The 21,636-nt window shown below is 32.7% G+C and overlaps 1 protein-coding gene across 2 annotated transcripts in view; it reads right to left on the bottom strand.

Annotated features, from left to right (window-relative positions):
• LOC142322089 (WD repeat-containing protein 89) overlaps positions 1-21,636 on the bottom strand; it is a 65,384-nt gene that overhangs the window by 18,590 nt on the left and 25,158 nt on the right. For both annotated transcript variants that reach the window (XM_075360762.1, XM_075360763.1), the window contains exons 6-7: positions 10,816-10,947; positions 2,351-2,485 (exon numbers count right to left, since the gene is read on the bottom strand). In XM_075360762.1, coding sequence (XP_075216877.1) covers positions 2,351-2,485; positions 10,816-10,947 — 267 coding nt within the window. The remainder of the gene's footprint in view (positions 1-2,350; positions 2,486-10,815; positions 10,948-21,636) is intronic.

Below are 21,636 nucleotides of genomic sequence, written 5' to 3'. Positions count from 1 at the left end.
CAAAAAAAATATTTTTTAAAAATAACAGCGAATTATTTACGGCATTCAGGATGAATAAATTACGCTTATATTTTTAAATAACAATAATAAAAAGCACACTCATTTTACAAAATCATAACAATATATATGTATAACAATATAACATGAATTAAAAAAAATTCAATTTCAATTTTATGACTGCTGGGTTGATCAAAATTGGAAAAATATTTGTAGAGTATAATTTATTGACATATCCTTCCATTTAAACTATACGGTATATTAACAGAGTACCATTCTATGAGTTTTTGAGGGTTTCTATGTTGTAAAATTTATTTGTATTGTTTATACTAGATAACATAAATACAACACATTGTTTGCAAAGAAAATTTTTTATTAAATTAAAACTATTGCAACTTGCAACTATGAGCTTCTGCATAAAATTAAATCTAGAATTTGCAGAACCATGAAGGTACAACAATAATTACCATGACTTCTCCAAAACAGAAATATTCAAAAATATAAAAGGTATAAAAATTGAAGGACAAATCAAAAGGATTTCAATCTGATAGACCTATATATAGTTTGGTTTAAACAGTTTTGTACAAAGGTTGTTTAAAATAACACTGATCCTGTTTTAAAAAATAAATAAAAAATATGAGATACAACAATGACCATGTTGATACTAATACTAGGAATAACTGAAATGTAATGGACAGTCGCTCTTAACTTGCCAATGAAAAGATAGACAAATGAAACAAACATGACATAAAACTAAATTTTATTTGCTACAAAACTTAAATTTATTTTTCTGTGTAACCATCACAATTTTAAAGCTACTCATTTCTTCCAATAATGAACCAGTTTTCAGATTCTATCAATGAAGACTACTGGTAGTCTTTAATCGATCCACTTCATTGCATTCTTCAGTTTATCATCTGTGGTGAAATGTACATCCTTTATATCCCTCTTTAATTGTGGAAAGAAGTGAAAATCAAACGGCACCAAATCTGGTGAGTATGGGGGTTGCCTTGGTGGTTGAACATATGTATGGCAGAGCATTATCAGGTAGCAGAATTATCAGCTCCATGTCTGTTGAACAGGACATACACGTCTCCAAGGGTGTTTCCACTGCCAGCAGTATAAGTAAAATGTACAATTTAGGAACCCAACAAATTCATAGAATGGTATTCCACTAATAGTACTATTCCTTACACCTTAAATTGAACAATATATCAAATGTTTCATCACAATTTTAAATGATAGTGAATGTCATTGTTGTTCACTTTTTCTGCTGTTAAAAATTCAATCACTGCACATATTGTTTTACATGTGTTCACACAGCAGGCATGGGTCAACAAGTTTTGGAATATTAGTAATATGGGAATGAAAGTACAAGATGGCAGCACCTGTTGCTTTGTGCAACATTTTGTTTTCCTATTATACTGGAGTGTGCATTGAATTTCATATGGGGAAAAAGTAAATAAATTCCAATTATCAAATTAATAACTACGCTACCTTTTTAAAAAAAAAGAATCCTACACATTACTGAAATAAAAATTAGTATCGCCTGTGCATGGTTTTCAGGAGTAAAATTTTGCATCTGAATGCATATCTCTATAATATATGAGTAATGTAATACATTATCAAGATGACAATAATAAATATTACTAGGGGGGAAAGAGCGAGTAAGACTACTAGTGTTCTTGCTTGCAACTGATAAGGGAATTAGATTGTACAGACTTTCAGAAAATATAATATTCTCTTTAAACTAAGACTTCTTAGGTATTCCGAAAAAAGTATTCTGCTACCTAGAAAAATTAGTTTGCTTATGAATAACACCAAATAGCTGACTGAACTCATCTTTTCATTAACAGATTTCGATAAAGTTGTTATACATATTCTTTTATTAGTCAATGCCATTACTAAACATATTTATTATGTGTCTGTTAAGTGCTGTAACCGAATAGTAGGCAAACTGATGTGCAAGATGGCACATGGCAAGAATTGTTCCAAGATGGCACAAAAAATCTCAAGAAAAGCAAGCACAGTATACCAGGTTTACTAAGGATGGTAGGAGTGAAGTTTCCCTTTTGCCATCTTGATAAAAATCCCAAAACCCACTGAAATGCTGGTACTTATCAGCCCTATTAGTCACCTTTTATCCATTTACCAAAGGTACTAGAATGAACACCATTACTTTTAGAGAAAGCAACTCTGACTAGTGTTTTTTATACCAAAGGTTCCCTGTAGTCATAACCATAAAAAAGACTAACAGATAACATAAAAATTTAATGTTTAATATACACTGCCTATCTACCTGCAGAGAAAAAGCAGACAAATAAATATATATACAAACAGCTGATTTTCTTACATTTAACATTGCTGCCATCTGTTGTCTAGTAAAATGAATGGATGGAGATGAATCTGTGAGCTTCCAAAACTGAAGATCTGCAGAATGAGTAATGCAGTATAATGAATCACTTTCATGAAGCCAACCTAGCTTGTCCTAAACAGATAAATATCTGTAAGTAATTTGATAAATACAATTCACGCAATAAGTTTTTATGTTAACAACAGTGCATTTATAATCAAATAATTATTTTAGTACTGCACAACAAATACTAAAAACTAGTTTTTTTAAACCAAAATTGTTTTTTTTAAAAGGAGACATTTAAATTAAAATCTTGCTGTTCTAAATTATAAACAATTATGAGTTAGTAAATAAATAATCATAACACCATATTTATAATGGTTACGTTTTAGTGTAACTCAAAGAAAAAGTTTCAATTTGATTAAATAAAAACATACTTTTTAATTTATTTAATATATTTTAACTAAAGCAAGATGTGTTTGAATACATTTTCTACAGTTTTATATATTATGAATTTGAAAACTATGAGTTAATAGGATGAAAATATATAGTAGACATTTCAATGAACAAAGAGTTCACTATTGAATTCAATATGTATGTGTATGAACACTTTTTGTATCAGATTTTGATTTTAGATTCAGATTAAAAGGATTATAAACTATACCAGTTATTAGAGAATAGATAAATTATTAGACAGAATTATAAAAATACAAGAATGGCCGCCAAAATTAAAATTTTGTATACATCACTGCATAATAATGGTGTAACCAATCAAGATGGTTCAAACACACTAATCTAAAGTTTAGTAAAATGCATAAAATATATAAATATAGATTTTGGAAATTAAGTGTAAGATCCCAAAATAGTGAATACTATCTTTTTAATAACGGGAAAAAAATATACCATAAAACCGCCAACACAAGATAAATAAATTACGAGGTGAGGTTCATAAGTATGCTCTGATGAATTATAAATAGCGACTGGAACATTAATTGGTTCGTGCATGCACAGTAGCTTTAAGTGGTCTGTTTAGCATGTAATCACAATATTAGTGTCAGTTCATTGTTGTTTGCCTTTGCCAGACAGTGTATTAAAATAAGTTTGGAAATAACAAATCCCACCAGTTGTGAAGTTGCAGTGATTAGATTTCTAAATTCAAGACGATATAAAAATGCTGCTGAAATTCACCATCAATTGTGTAAAAAACATACGGGCTTACCACAATGAGTGAAGGAAAATTGAGGCAATGATGTCATAAGCTTAAGGAAGGCCATTCAAACGTTCATGATAAACAGAAAAGTGCAGGCCTTGTGTCTGGCCTGATGATCTCTTTGACCAAATGAATGCAAAACTGAGAAAAAATTGTCATGTTACGATTAGCAATCTTTTTCTAGAATTTCCAGAAGTTTCAAAGGCAACATTGTTGAGTATCGTAACTGACACTCTAGGCTACCATAAACTGTGTACGATGCAAAAAATGTTGGCTAGTGCATGTGCTTTTCTCAACTGCTTAAACCACTAAGGAGACGAACCTATTCACATACTGTCACTGGTTACAAAATGTGGATTTCATGCATCAATACTGAGATGAAACTACAGTCCATGCAGTAGCATCATTCCAGTTACCAAAACCAAAAAAATCAAACAAGCCTAGACTTTAAGGATCAAAAGGGTGTGCTTTTGAATGATTTCATGGAATGTGGAACATCCTCCATAACATCAAAAAACTATTATTGCGAAACACTTTTAACTGCTTTGTGCCATTCAAGTCCGATGACAGGGAATGCTGAGAAGTTGTTCTTCATCATGAAAACACACGTTCACACATGACTGCATGCACAGCAGAAACAATTCAAAAATTCAGATGGAGATTTTTATCAACCCCTTACAGACATGATCTCACATGCCCAGTGACTACCACCTCTTCCTACAACTCAAAAACTTGCTTGCGTCTTCATGATTTGAGGAAAGTGAACAATTGAAAATCTTGGTGCAATCCCAGGTAGTGGAATTTCATGCAGTGGGTTTGAAGAAGATTGTTTCATGAAATCAAAAGAGTTTGAAACAAAATGATGATTATGTAGAAAAATAAAGTAAATTTTTAAGTATTTGAAAAAATAAATTTTTCACATTTTCAACTGTTCTCATTTTGTTGCCGATCAGCCCCTACTTTTGAACAGCACCTCATATATTAACTAGCATATGTACTTTTTTTTAAAGATGCCATTTGTAGGTCGAAGGTTATATGTTGTGTCAGAAAATACAGTGAATCATATTTTGAAATTTTTTTCACTTTATTAACATAGATCCACAATGATATTTGTTGACAAAAATCATTTAAACCTTGTCTTTCAACAAGGTTTTTTTTTTCAACAAGAAAGAATTTTTTTTCTTCAAATTTAATTTACTTGCATAAATAGATTTAATTGAATCTTATTCAATTCATTGAACAAGAATGAATCTTGTTCGTTTCATACGACTATTTCTTTTAAAAAAATTTCAGAATTAAAAATATTATTTAATAAATTACTTCAACAATCACTGAAATCTATTTAAGATTTTTTAAAGCATATGCAATAGTAACTTTACTGTATGGAAATGCTTTAATCATTAAGAAATTAATTATTCAGACATGTATTATTGATGAAAAAAATAGTTGCAAGGATCACCACTTTTTGGAAATATTTGAATTGAATGGGTTTATTAAAAAATCTGATGTGGATACCACACGACTTATGCATATTAAATTACATATACACTTTTTCCTGCACTTTATTTAAACTTATTTTGTTTGAAAGCAAGATATGATCCTCCATTTCATTAAAAGTGGACGGTTATATAATTTGCTGAAATATTAGTTTTTATTAACATCAAATATATGTACAGTTATTAATTGAACAATCTTACATGAAATATCAGGATAGAGCAAAATTTCCTTCATTACTCGTATTACTACGTCAATATCATTCGTCTTCATGAGTTGCTGATAGACAAAAGTTTTAGATTTCTGGTTTGTCGTATAAATAAAAGTAAATAATAATTAAACTATTCCAATTAGTGAACTCCTGTATACTGGTTACAAATGTTAATTTCAACCTTACGGTGTAAAATATTCAGTTTTTATTATTGGATTATTTATTACTTAAAGATAAGAATTTTCTGCAATTTATTAAGATCAGGCACATATTCATCAGTGTATATGTTGTTCTTGCGAGGGTATATTTTTCAGTCACTCTGTAGTTAACTTTAATGTAGATAAAATTAAACAGAAATTCCAGATAGATTAAATACCTCGGGCGGGGAGGCGGAGGCTCATTCTCTCGGTGGCCACATCGACACTACTGTATGCTGTGCCGGTGTGGAACGAAGCGTTGGCGAGGAAGTGCAATGAGTCGAAACTGACCTCCCTGCAGAGAAGATCGCTGATTGGGATAACCTCCGCGTACCGAACGGTATCAGGGGACGCGGCGGAGGTTATTGCCGGGGTCCCACCGATAAAGCTGCGTGCGAGGCAGCTGGAGAGAAGGCGGGGGGGCATGAGCAAGAAGGACGCCTGGGAAGAAATGCTGGTGAATTGGCAGGAGAGATGGGCGGCCTCTGACAAAGGAAGATGGACGTGGAGGCTTATCCCCAATATTGAACCATGGGTCCGGCGGGGATTTGGAGAAGTGGGGTATTATCTCACTCAATTCCTGTCGGGACATGGTGATTTCATGGCGTACCTCTTCAGATTTGGAAAAAGAGGCTCCCCGGAGTGCATCTACTGCACAGACGAGGATACGGCTCAACACACCATCTTTGAGTGCGTAAGGTGGGGTCACGTGAGGAGGATGATGGGGCTCACGTGGTTGACTGCAGATAATGTAGTAGCACACATGCTCCGGGGACGGCGAGAATGGTGCGCCGTGGAAACGCTAGTCAACCGGATATTGCGGGATAAGGAGGAGGAGCAGCGCCGAATAGAGGAGGCACTGAGAGGCAGGTGACCGACCATGCATAGCGCTGGGAAAGGCCTGATGGTGCTACGGCGCAGTTTTGTGTGATGTGTATTTTGTAAACTTTCTTATTGTGTCTTCTGATGTATTGTATTGTATTTTGTATTGTCTTGTGATTGTCTTCTGATGTGTATTTTTTGTTTATTGACCTTGTGCAGTTTTTCTGTGGTGCTCCCGGTAGCGGCACTGTCAGTTACCGATACCGGGAGTGTTGGGGAGAGTGTTCCAGACGAACCTAAGAGCAACAAAAAAAAAAAAAAAAAAAAAAAAAAAAAAAAAAAAAAAAAAAACAGGGGACGAATCGTGGTCGCCGTGTAGGGCCGGAAAGGCAGCCCGGATGCAGAGGTCACTCTGGCTCCTTCATATGCAAGAATGAGGGTTAGTCGGGGTGCTCCGATGATGCATTCGGGACCCTCAGGTGTGTTTGGGGGACGCGGAGGTTTGCTGGGCCCGTGGAACGCGGGTTCCGCAACCTAGAGTAGGACGTGGGACGGGCAGCCCTCTAGCTGAAGGGTGTAGCGGCCGTCCAGAAGGGATGGTTACTGCATCTTGATGAGGCTTGTGGGACCCCGATGGGAAGCCCTAGGAGAGGGCGAGACAGGGGGGTAGACGACCGCCACGACACCCTGAAGTGATTGTGTTAAAGCTTAACGGCGAGGACCGGTCACTTCGGGGGTGTTAAAAAAAGGATTAAAACAAGATAGATTAAATAAAATAAAAAACTAGAAAATCCGAAAATAAGATTCTAAATTATAATTTTCAATTAATATTAAATAATCAGATGTTTCACCAAATCTATTATGTATAAAGATATGTAATAATGCCTATTAAATTACATATGCACATTTTTAAAAGTATATAAAATTTTATTTCACTAATAACTCTGTTTTTTATCATATTTTTTTATTTTAATGTTACTGAATTATTTAAAGTAATTTTTTTTTAAATCGCGGGTAATAAATATTTAAACAAATTAATATATTTAAAAAAAAAAAAAAAAAAAAAAGTTAAAAAAAGTATGTCTGATTTGAAACGGTATGCCTTCCCTTGTAAGATCCACATATTTCATTAATTAAAATTTTATTTAGCTATAACTCTGGAACCAATGAAAATAAGTACTACTCATGATATATCATTGAAATGCTCTCAATGAGGGCTTATTACTGCAGCAAAGAAAAAGTCCAAAATCCAAATTTCTTTTGGATTTTGGGCTTTTTTGGACACTTTTGGTTCAGTCAATTGCAATCAAAAGGGGAGGTGGTGCACAACTAGATATTACCACAGTCCTAAATCCAAAATTTCAACATCCTACAGCTGATCGTTTTTGAGTTATGTGAGAGATACGTACATATGTATAGATGTCATGCCGAAACTAGTCAAAATGGATTCAGGGATGGTCAAAATGGTTATTTCCATTGAAATCTGAAAACCGAAATTTTTTGCGATCACAATACTTCCTTTACTTCGTACAAGGAAGTTAAAAAATAAAAAAAATGTCTAGAGATCAAATTACTGCTCTAAGATGTCATTATCAATTTTAAAGAAGAAGCACTACTACTTCCTCTTGTGCTACGAAGAATCAGGAATAAATTTATTCATAATATTAGAGAACAGTTTTAATCAGTGTGATACTAAATATACCATTAAATATTAAGAAAACCCATTTAATTAGGTATTAAAATAAAAGAACAACGAACATATACAAATAAAAAGGTACAATAATAGAAAATAGTAGAGATAAAAAAATGTTTATTTAAAAATATTTTTTTATCGTAAATTTTTCTTTTATTTATTTATAATTTACCTTTACTAATTCCAGTTAAAGATTCCAGTAAGAACTAATTCCAGTAAGATTGAATACTTAAGATTTTTATAAAGTTTTTTATTTTGTTGCCGTAAAAAAACTTTTTAGCAGTTTTCTATTTATTTACTATAGGAACTTTTTAGCAAAAATTTTCTTGTATCTGTAGATGAACGAATGACATGGTGAAATTTGAGATCACCATGTAAGATGCGATTAACAAATGACATGACATACCCAGCACTACAGCATGTCGCCTAGTGGATTGTTTCAAACTAGCAAAAACTGCCCTTCTCACTCTATGCTATGTTTTCAGGAGTTCAGATGAACGGAGAAAGCCAGGTGGATTTTTCTTCATCACAGATCCAGTACTTCTAAATGCTTCTACTCAGTGGAGTATGGTGTTTCAATCTGGAATTGCACCTCAATGTTCTGACATTAAAATTTCAACAGGAAAGACATTGAACCGTGACCACAGAATCTTGTTTCTAAAAAACTACTAGAGAGCAAACACACAATATTCTAAATCTATGTTGAAAATTGCCTTTCACAGTTTGATGAAAATTTACTTCTGCCCATGTATGCCCATTGAAATTCTGTTGATGACATCTGTTGAGATGGCATCAACAGAAATTTGAAAATTGCCTGAAATTTGCCTTGTCAGTAAACAAAACACAGTTGTAGAGGTGTCAATTTGCATTCCACCAATTGCAAAACTTTAAGTGAAGCTGACCAACTTCTGGGTGTAAATATTGAACTGGCTGTTTATGATAAGGATAAAACTTGTTTTGTTTAAGTGTCCCCCCACACTATTGAACATGAAACTCCAATTCACTTAGAAAGACATTGTGTACTGATGCCTGGACAGTGCTGAACTGCATTGATAATAATTTCATCAATAACAGGTCATGCTGAACATTTCGTTCATAGCTAGTATGAATGCTAGAAAATGAACCTGTTTCCCAAAGACTGCAAAAAATCATAGTAATTGTTTCAGGATCTGGAGTTCTGTGATTCAGAAAATGTATTTCATATTCTACTGCAACAGCTGTAGTATTATATTACACACAACAAAAATTAATATCACATCAGTGAATTCCTCTGTTGTAAAAAAGTATGGCATTACTCAATGGCAAACTGATCAGATCACATTCAAACTAAAATTAACAGAAACTCTTTGCTAACAACAGCACAGTTTACAGTACCAGATATACTTCTTAATGCACCTTACAGAATGATTTAAATACTAATACAGTAGTATTGCGCATTGTGATCAGCTGTTACTTTATTGCCAACTTTGAAATAATAACTTTTCAAGCAATTTTTTTTATTTCTTTCATTAATAAAAAAATTATTATCTAAGTAATTTTTATTTTACAATTAAGTAATTTCCAGTTTTTTAATTTTTAACAGCAATTTTAACAATAAACTTTGTTTTTATAAATTTTTCACATCATCAAAAAATAATTTGACTTTTGTTTACATATAATAATTACTTTTTTGACAAATGTGATAATGTACAGATTCTAAACAAAATTTCAATTTTTCTAACTTTTCTTTCTTTTATTTAACTTATCTTACACCATTTTGTTCAAAATTAAATTTTCAACAAGATTTGTTTAAAATTTTTATGTATTTATTGACCATTTAACAAAGTTATTGTAAGTCAAACATAAAAGAAAGGGTTTTTTACAGCAATTTATTGGTTTTTAGCCCAGATTTCTCAAAAGGTATTACAGGTATGGTTCTTGGACCTATTCTATTTGATTTTTTAGGCCAAAAACCATATGAAATCACTAATTCTGTCCCTTAATTAAAATCCTAAGAATTTTATGATGACTTCATTTTATCGTGGAAACTGATATCCGAGAAATATCTTTCACACGCTGTAACTCACAAACAAAGCATTTTAGGACATATGTTTTTACATGAACTTTTTCCACTATTTTCACGAGTAGAATAGATTATTTAAGTCCTGGGAAAACTTCATGATGCATTCTATATAAATGTATATATATTAACTGTACATACTCGTGCATACTTGGCATATACTGTGTCTCTGTGTGTGTGTGTGTGTGTGTGTGTGTGTGTGTGTGTGTGTGTGTGTGTGTATGTGTGTTTATTAAGGTTTATGTTTAAGTTTTTATTTCTTTTTTGTTTTTTTATTTGTCAATATAATACTTATAATACTATACTATTAATGTACTATAATACTATAATACTTATGTACAGACTGATGATGTGTGATCCTGCAAAAGTATTAGTATTAGTTTTTTCTCTTATTGTGTTTGGTGATTAAGTTGTTTTTTGATAGATATATATATATATATATATATATATATATATATATATATATTTCTCTCTTATTTTATATATACAATGTAAAAATTAATCTGAACACAGGGAATTTTTTGTTTAATCTATGTTATGACTACACTGCCTGACCACACACATTCTTTAAGAGTAATACGCGTAAAGTGAGGTTATTGTTCTTTGGTTATTTTGAATAAAGGAGTACATATTAATTACTAGATATTCACAAATTGTACATGTATGATTTTTTTTCCCAAATAAAGCTACTTTTTATTAAATACAATGTGTTTGGATTAATTTGCATACTACTGTATATATATTAAAATCACCCAGAATGAGAAATAAATGATACTAACCACTGACAGTTCTGTGTTGAGGCTATCATCTAATGCATCATCTTCACATGGTTTTTTAATATCAAAAATATTAATTAAACCATCCATACCACCAGTTATCATACAACTCTTCTTCTCTGGATGAAAAACAACCTAGACAGGACATAAATACAACATAAATCATTTGACCTTGGAATGTATTGATAAGTAGTATTCTGAAAACATTTTTTTAAATTTATTCTTGGGCACACAACGAAGAGTTGTTATTAGTGCCCAGATACAATATTATTATAATAAACAATTTAAGTTAACAATAACAACACTAACACTTAAACATTAAATAACAGAAATATAAAATAAATTAAATTAACTATTAATATCACAGTAAAAAATGTTCTTTACACAGTACAGCATTAATATAAAATACCTATGCTGTATGCTAAAGGCAAAATAAAACTACAATGAAATAACATTAGTAAAAATCTAAATTAAAATAACAAAATTAACATCTGGCATAAGTGAAATGGCAAAAAGAAATGAAAAACATTACAATAATAATCGAATATAGATGTATGGCCTTATGAAATAGCAAGATATTTGATATATCATCGCATTGTTTCCTAATATTTCTGATATTAGCCGCTAATTTAATTTTCCGATGCAATGCCATGTAACATACACAGTCCGTAAGGATGAGATGATGCATGATCCTGCAAAAGTATTCGTATTAGTTTTTTAGGTTTTTCTCTTAGTGTGTTTGGTGGTCTGATATATTATATATATATATATGTGTGTGTGTGTGTGTGTGTGTAGTGTAAAAATTAATCTGAACACAGGGAATTTTTTGTTTAATCTATGTTATGACTACATTGCTTGACCACACACATTCTTTAAGAGTAATACGCGTAAACCATTAAATCATTAGTAAGCAGTTGCAGCGAGCACAAACGAATACATCACTCTATGACATGAGATGTCCAACAGTAAGTTCAGTGCACCCTACATGTAAACAGCAAATAATAACTTCTTCTTGATGGTTATGTCTGGGCGAAGTTTATGGTTGATGACAGCATTCCATTCACTTCACTGCTTATCACAAACCACCCTCTTCAGAAAACAGATAAAATCATCCAAAACAATGCAATTAGTGAAAGCAGTCCACAAACAAATCTCTTTTGCTGCACCATCAGCATTCTCACTACCTGAAATTCCAACATGGCTGGGAATCCACCAGAAGATCACTCTTGTGTTATGGTGAGTCATCCCAGAAAAAGTACATTGAATCTCACAGACAACAGGGTGTTTGAAGTACATGTCACTAATTGTCTGCAAGGTACTTATGGAATCTGAACAAACAATTATGTGTCAAAATGTTGGGCTAATTATATTTACAGTTTTATTAACAGCATACAGCTCTGTGACGAAAACACTGATGACACTGGGAGGGCCAAACATGCATGTTCTATTACCAACCACAAAAGCACAAACAGAATTATCATGTTTAGAGCCATCTGTATAAATTACAGTCAGGATTCGTCTTATTTAAAATATCATAAAATTCTTGTTTTAAGATAAACGAATTCATGTACTTTTGGCTATCCCCTAACAATGAATAAGTTGCACAGCTGTAGTCCAAGCGGGAACAGACCAGAGCTCGATAGAAGCGCTAGAGTACAATTTTTTATAAATCATTAATCTAGGTCTAGGTACAAATTTACGCAACTCATTCCTTAATGCTTGAGTTCCTTCTCTTTCATTTCTGTTCTTTACTATTTCTCTCAAAAACACTTTAAGTAATTTATCCTAAATAAGGGTCATGTATGCTCAATTCTATGCAGGCTTTAAATTGCATAATAAGTACCTCCCCAAGTCACTAGTCCATATTTGAGTTTTGAACTAATAAATGCAAAATAGATCAACATCACAAAGAGTTCTGAGCATATAAAAAATTGTTAGTTAACCAAGCATTTTTAACCTAATGCAATTGACATGACTTTTCCAACTTAAATTAGCATCAACTAGAATACCAAGATATTTTATTTCTTTTACCAATTCTAATGTCGGATAATCACAGTTTGAATTGTTGCAAAGCAGTGCTATGTTATTTTAGGAGATGTAAAGATATACGATTACTTAGCATTACAAAGTATATATTTTACTTTTGAACTCATCATGAAATTATTACTAAATCAGATACTCAGTAGTTTAATACATTTTCCATATCTATATAGTTTTATATATTTTCCATCTTAATTCTTCAATTGTTCTTCCCTTAAAAGTTAAGGCAGTGTCATCTGCAAATGCAGTTATATCGCCTTTAAATTTGCCATAGCAGAGGTTATTTATATACACAAGAAACAATGGACCTGAAAGAACAGATCCTTGTGGGATGCCATGTAACAACCCAATTTCTTCACTAATTTCCTCACCCACTAGTCCATTGGGTACAGCCTAAGAAAAGAGGAAAACCACTGATGTGCGACAGTTCTTACTCCTGTGTTATACAGTCTATTATGACTACAATCTACCGTGTCAAAAACTTTCATCACACAAAGAATAGTCCATCACAATATTTTCCTAGTTGATTCCATCATATATTTGTTATGTAAAACTCAGTAACACTCCCTCTGTGTTCATATTTACATGGAAACGAAACTGATTTTCACTGAAATATCCTTTCTTGTTTAAGAGATTTATTAGACATGTTTTGACTAATTTTTCAATTATTTCAGAAAATATGGATAGTAAGGCAATCAGTCGATAGTTATAAGTATTATGTCTATCTTCCTTTTTAAAAAGTGGAACAACAATTGCTTTCTTTAAATTAACATTTTTTTTTTGTTTTTCTGGGTGAAAACGCTTCTGCATTATAATTGCCCAGACACGATATATTTCTTGTAATAAACAAAGATATATCACAGTATATATCTCAATTAAAATAATAAAATTACCATCTGCTTTATGGCAAATAAACTGAAACACACACAGTAATTCAGATACTTGAATATAAACAGACTGCCCTAAGAAACCATAAACATAAAATAACATTTCATTATCACCTAGAATATTTGCATGTTAGTCTCTAGTTTAAACTTGCAACTCAATGCTGCACAACAGATACAATCCACAAGGATGTGGTGCAGTTAGTTGGCAGTCGCAGCATGCATAAATGGGTGCATTTGTTTGCATCATCAGATATCCATGAGTGAACCTGGTGTGCCCTATTTGCAAATAGCAGATAATAACCTCCTCTTGACAGTTATTTCTGCATGAGGAGCTCCACGGTGACAGTGTTCTTTATTGGATGAAGTTTATTGTTAATATTAGTATGCCACTTACTTTGCCCCTCATCATGCACCATCCTCTTTAAAAAACAGACAAGATCGTTTAAAGCAACACAATTGGTGAAAGAAGGCTGGAAATAAGCCTCCTTTGCTGCACAATCAGTGCGCTCATTGCCTAAAATCAAATAAGGCTGGGGATCCAGCAAAAGCTCACTGATGTATTACAGTGATTCATTTACAAAACGACACAATGATTCTCACAGACAAAAGGGTGTCTGGAGTATATGTCATTAATTGCCTGTAAGGTATTCATGGAATCTGAGCAAACAAGAACATGTTAAAATTTTGGCCTAATTATATGTAAGGCCTTATTTATGGCATACAGTACTGCAACGAAAATACTGGTGGTGCTGGGAAGGCCAAACATGTATGTTCTGTTGCCAACCAAAAAACCACCACCAACAGAATCAATGTTTCTAGAGTCATTCATATAAAATATTTATATCAGGATTCATGCAATTTACAATATTATAAAATTAGTTTTGTAAGATAATCGGATCTGTGTTCTTTTTATTATACTGACAAAGATCAAAGCAGTAATTATCAAGAGAAGACTGCTAAGGGTAATAACATGGAGCAACATTAAGGACTGGAGGCAATTGTATTTTTAGAGCTGAGAAAAGGCGCTGAGCTCTGATGGCTAGCGGAGCAGTAAATCTCTGCTGTTCCTGGTATCGATTAATATGCTGGTTGGAGAATACAGCAACAAAGGTTGGATGAGTTGGTTGCACTTTAATCTGAGCCACATAGGAGCATATAATCTGCTTCCACCTATACCAAAGAGATGACTCACCACTGTCCACCAGCAGACTTACCAAAGGGCTTGAGCAAACGCACCTGTTCAAGACGAATGAATAAATGATGGACTGCATCAGGCATCCTTAGAACAGTGGCCCATGCCAACAAATAAGCTACGCAGCCGTAGTCTATGTGGGAAGAAACCAGAGCTCTATAGAAGCGCAACATGCATATACGATCGGCTAAACCTCGTATTAGATGAATGTCTCAGTATATCTAACATTTTTTTAGACATTTTACCTTTAGCTCCTTCAAGTGTATTACCCACGACGTTAGTCATTGGCTAACCACATTCCTAGAAATCTAACCCGTATGCATGTCTCAACTGATTCACCATGTAAATGCAGTTGAGAATCAACATGTTCCCTCAACCAGGAAAAGCAAATGCACTTTGTTATTTTTCTCGAGAAAACGTGAATCCATTAGATTTACACCACAATTATAAGTGGGTTATTGTATTTTGAAGCAGCCTTTCACCTGTAGCTAACATTCTACGTGTTACATAACTAGAAAAATCATCTACAAATAAAGAACAGAAAACCGGTTTTCACACACAGTTTATTATACTATTTATGGCAAAGCAACACTAAGGACACTTCCCTGGCGTACTCTGTTCTCCAGGGTGAAACTTTCAGATACCATCATTCCAATTCAAACTAATAAAGACTGACTACTGAGGAAACCCATGATAAATGTGAGACTACCTTGTACAACCCATTCATGAAGTGTATTTAGGATTCCTCTCCTCCATGCCTTGTTGTATGCCTTTTGCAAATCAAAAAATAAAGCAACCAGGGGTTGGCGGAATAAAAAGGCGTTTTGTATAGCAGCTTTCAGGGCAACTACATGATCTATAGATGATCTACCCTGGCAGAAATCACATTGTTCTTGGGCAATTGGGGCACTTTTCTCAAGGTATCACACTACACAACTATTCACTCACTGCTCGCTCCATCACCTTGTACCAGTACTGGTCAAGGAGGTAAGATGATAACTTGTGGGGACGATAACTCAGCCTTACTTTACAAGAGCATCCAAAATACTTTCATATATGTTCTTAATTACAGGGGTTACATTATCATAGCTTGGTGCTTTGCAATTCTACAATGTGAGTATGGTGGCTCTGATTTCAATTTTTGTTTGTGAATGTAAAAGAAGTGAATTCTGGATATAATTTTCTCTAAATACATCATCTTGTCTGTCAGTAGTTATAATACAGCTCTGTCGTTAGTTGTTTGATTCCTAAGGCTATTAACAATGTTACAGAAATAAACATAATAATATTGGAAAGCTTTTTCTGACGTCACAAAGGTACTGTTCTCATCTTTCAGAAAGATTTTCTTGTTCCATTTTGAGTTCTCTCCCAAAAACATCTTAAAGAATATTCCATAGATGTTATGTCTATGAAATTGTATTTTTAAATACAAATTTATAATACTTATTTCTGCATCATCAATTTTATTTTGCAGTTCATTTTTACACTCTTCATACATTTGTTTCAGTGCCATATGATGGTTCTTAACACTATTTTTTTACCTTTTTATAGAACGTATTTTTCATATTAATGCTACCAAGAAGCACATTAGTCATCCAGGGTTTAAGCTCCTTCCATTTATTTCCCTGACTATTAATTGGTTTATACGATTTATATATATATATATATATAAACGATTAATATCAATATCGCCACTTATGATTAAATTTTTTTTTCATAGAGCGTAAAAAGTAACCAACTAATCCACGAAAACATTCTCGCTAAATTTCTGCAACCTGTACTTACCTAAAATTGTCTATTGAAACATTATCTGATGCCATTATTCAAACATAAACACAGCCAGCGGATCTTATCACAGTATCAACTATATGTTTACACAATAAAACATGGGATACATATAACACATCTCCAGATCTACACAAATTATTACATTCTGCATGAACTGACTAATCTGGCAGTGTATACAAACATAACTCATCTTCCTTGAGCCATATTTCAGTAAAAATTACAATATATGGTCAAACAACTAAGGATTGTAATTTTAATACAAACACATCAAAATTTTTTCCCATACTTCTGATGTTTTGTTTTACAATAACTAAATGCTTATCAAATCGATTAAATATATCTGTTTAAAATGGATTTTTCGTTAAATATACTTCATATCTTAATATTTAAATTAAATAATATTTAAGATACATTAAGAATTAGTAAATAGAACAAATAATCTTTAGTTCAAACTAAGACAAACTAACCTCTCTCTAAAATTACAATATTGATATTATACCGCTCCTGTTGTTGATTCATTAGACTTGTGTGCAGTGACTTGTTCCATGTTTGTAAGAAGCCTTGTCCCCTTTTTTTGCATAAAAATATCTTCTCATTCTTCACCAATGCGAAAGAATATTGATTCTTTCTCTTTATAACTTCAGCAGTGTTGAGTATTTTGCATCTAGCAGGACTAAGATTCTCATTAACATATATTACGTCTGCTAGACCACTCATCATTCCAATATCATTTGTGTTGAGGTTTTTCTTTATGTTCCTTTTTATGCAAGAATTTTTCTTGTTATTCTTGATGTGAATTTTATAATGATTCCTCTATTTCATCCCACCAGTTTGGAACCCAAATGTTGCAAGTGTCCATATCTTCTTCCCAATTGGGACATCCAAGGCATTAGCTTCTTCATAATTTCCATTACATTCTTACTATTTGCTTCTGGAACGTCATTTATTTTTGACATTGTCGTATCATTGACAGTATACAAGAGAATATTGTTCTGATTCATCCAGTTGGTGTTCCAAGTTCTTAACTTTTTTTTTTAAATATGTGTTTTCTTCTTCAACAGTTTCAAATTTCATCTGATGCAGCTTTATCATCTGGGTTTGCTCTTTCAACAGTTTCACAAAACCTGTAATTTTTTTATGACAAAAATGTACTGATTTCCCTAATTCATTTCTCAGTGATTGTATTTGCTACTTTGTTTCCTCCCTCATTTCACATAAAATAAAAATGTATTTGTTACTTGCACTGATTGCTGCCTCCACCTGAAGGCTCTTTCATCTCAAACATTGACATGGTTCAAAATTCCAAATATTATTTTCAATTAATAGATAATCTATATCATCTTGGGACAAATTAATACAGCTGTCATGAAAAAAGATTTTACATTCAGTACAGTGAATTTTTGCTTTTACTTGCACAGCTGCAGCTTTATCACAAGACTTACACTCATTTTAAATGCAAAAACAGTTTTAAAATAAGCAAACCCAAATAAGTAGAGTTATAACAATCACTGAACATTATTAAGTAAATAGAGATAAGCAACTTCTGCATACTGCGCTTTGAATCATTACTTACATTGCTAAAGACTGAAGCAATAATTTACAAGAGAAGGCTGCCATTCACTTTGAGAACTGGTAATAGTATAATTAAAGATAAGAAAAGGTGCTAAGCTTTGATGCCTAGTGGGGCAGTAGATCACAGGTGTTCCTCACATCGACTTAGATGTGGGTTGAAGTACACCGCAACAAAGGTCGAATGATTTGATTGTGCTTTAATGCAAGTTACATAGGAGAAGATCATTTGATTTCATCTACACCAAACAGATGGCTTATCATTGTCCACTAGATGTACAATGAGGCTTGAACAAAACACATCCATAGAAAGACGGAGAAATGAATGATGGGCTATACTGAACATCCTAAGAGTGGTGACTTGTGTATATGAATAAGCCAGACAGCTGTAATCCAAGCGAGAACGAACCAGAACATGGAAGGTGCACAACATAAATACCCAATCTGCTCTCCAAGCTGTTTTTTCGAATCAGTTCTTAAAAGGATTGCCCTGATAAATGCAAGGAGATTTCCTTGAATACTCCATTCATGCAGTGTATCTAGGATTCCCCTCAAACAGGCCTTGTCGTATGCCTTTTGTATATGAAAAAATACAGTAACAAAGCTTTAGTGAAGTAGGAAGGTGTTTTGAATAACAGATTTCTGGGTAATTATATGACTGATAGATTATCTATAACGGCGGAAATCACATTGCTCAGGGACAATTAGGGCGTTTCTCTCAAGGTATCACACAATAGACAATGGTTTACCATTTGTTCCATCAACTTGTACAGAGCACTAGTCAAGGAGATAAGATGATTACTTGAAGGACATGATCTTTACAGGTTTCAATACAGGAATAACCAATGTTTTTGACCAAGAAATTGGAAAAACCTGGTCAGAAAATATTTTATTAAAAATAGACAAAAGATGTCATAACACAGTGTATGGGAAGTGAGATCTACATACGAGCCAAATATTATGATTTCCAGTGGAAGTGTCAGGGGAATTATTCAAGGCATAGCTTAGCTCATCAAAAGAAAAAGGAGTGTTTAATTTATTTTGCGAATTCCCATAACAAATAGGTTACTTTCTATCTGCAATTTATAACTCATAAACTCAGGACAATATGATGATGTACAAGAAACTGACATAAACAAATTCCCAAATGTGTTCGTTACATCAATCAGTGAATTTATGAGGATGCCACTGTTTTCCAGTCAAATTGGCAGTGGAGATTGTCCTGATCCACACAGGGCCCAAACCTTTCTTACACAACTAATGATGGAGTACCAATATAATTTAGCCATGATTTCCGTTAAGCACAGCAAAACACTCGACTCCATATAGCTCTCACATTCCAGATAGCACAAAGTAATTCTGTCACAGGCCTTTGATTGAAATTATATAACGCCCTGCAACAATCCCTGAGTGCACTCCTGCAGTCTTCGTCCCACCATGGAACAACAGGCTGCTTTGACTTTCCAGATGTGAGAGGGATAAATTCACTTACACTACTGAGCATCAGGTTAACATGGCAAGTAAAAATGGTAAACATGACAAGCTGGTGGATCATATTACCACTCCTGTTATACTGCTCGAAGGAATCTTAGTATCCAATCCAATTCGCTTCCTCAATCACCCATCTGCCCATAGCCTTACTGGCTCTGAGGCAAATCTCTATTATCAACTGAGATGACAACCGGTTTACGATCACTTCCAAAGAAGTCTCTGGATACGTGCCAGGTAAGACATGGAAGTAGGAATTCTGAACACAAGGACAGATCGATGTACAAAAATGTACCTGATAAAGATGACTGTACCTGATAAAGTATGCATGGCCCAGAGTTCAACAAGCAGAGATCCAAGTTCTGCTTCAGTCTATCAACTATAGTACCTCGAAAACATTATGTGGGGGCCCGACTAACAAAAATTAAACATATGAAAACTAAAATGACTGTCTATCATAGTTAGTCTACATTCATAAAGCAGTTATCGTGCATTCAATGGCTAACTCCAAAGAAGTAATACGTATTTTTAAAAACCAAAAGAAAGTTATAACATTAATCACTGATAAATCTACAAATTACGTCATTTAAAACCTAATTAAAAGATAAAAATATTCACAGTAACATGCTTAAACTTATATGAGATCTAATGTATTTATTAAATAATCATAAAACCATTAATTGAAACATACAAAATGAAATATTAGATATAACAGTTTCATTATTTATAAGAATAGAAAATGAGCTCTGATTCAGAAAGGAGTGAGACAAGATGTCGTCTGTTGCTACATCTGAGACATATGTAAGTTCAGTATACATTTGGCTCTAAGGTTAATATTAAATTTAATATTTAATATTAAATTAAATGTTCATTTCACAACTTGAAATTTTTTCTATACGTTATTAACCTATTTTTATGAACTACACACAGCAGATGACCTTAAGAACTGATGTCTTCTGATTTAAATTACTATTTTTTAAATAATCCTGTAATATATGACAGTGGCTATTTCAATTTTTTTCTTGTGTACTGCTGTACTTTATTCTCTACACAAAAATAATATAATATTAATTCAGATTATGGGATTCTGAATGAAAAGTTCACTATTGCAAGTTGTGTAGATAATATCTGTTTATTCACAATGATTTGTGATACTTATAACTCTGATTTCATTTGTCAAAATAATAAAAATTTTGGATAATAATAATGATTTAACAATAATAATATTTTTTAATATAAAAATGAATCTAAATTAAATCATAGTTTATATGAATATAATTTGGAATCTAATTCAATATCATGCAAGATTAAGTGTGTAAAAAATGAAACTGTAATCATATTAAAGATAAATGTAATTATATATTTTGGATGAAATATAGAAATTTTATATACATAACTGCAGCATGCAAATACAATTTAAAAAAACATAGGATAATGAAATACCTTTGTTTATGTTTTGTTGGCAAAACCAGTAATCATTAAACCAAAAAATATTAAATAAGTTAATTAAATATATATAAAATAATATAGTTTATTTGATGATAGGCTTCTGGAAAAAAAAATTTATTCTACACAAGACATTTAGGTAAACCACTTATCAGACTTAATGATCTTCTGAGCCAAGATGTTATATGAGGCACATTCATAAAGTAAGAGCCTGGTTTTGCAAAGATATTAAAATGGTTAAAGAAGATCTTTACTGCGCAGTGCAGGTGAGGAAGCGATTGATAGATTATACCAACTGGTGTGTAATATTTATGAAAAAGGGGAATTTCCGTTAGACTTCAAAAAAAGTGTTATAGTTGTGATACCAAAGAAAGCAGGGGCAGATAAATGTGAAGAATATAGAACAATTAGTTT

The sequence above is a fragment of the Lycorma delicatula genome, chromosome 3, assembly GCF_047948215.1.
Source record: "Lycorma delicatula isolate Av1 chromosome 3, ASM4794821v1, whole genome shotgun sequence".
In the NCBI taxonomy this organism is placed as follows: domain Eukaryota; kingdom Metazoa; phylum Arthropoda; class Insecta; order Hemiptera; family Fulgoridae; genus Lycorma; species Lycorma delicatula.
This window is presented reverse-complemented; position numbering and strand designations above follow the sequence as displayed.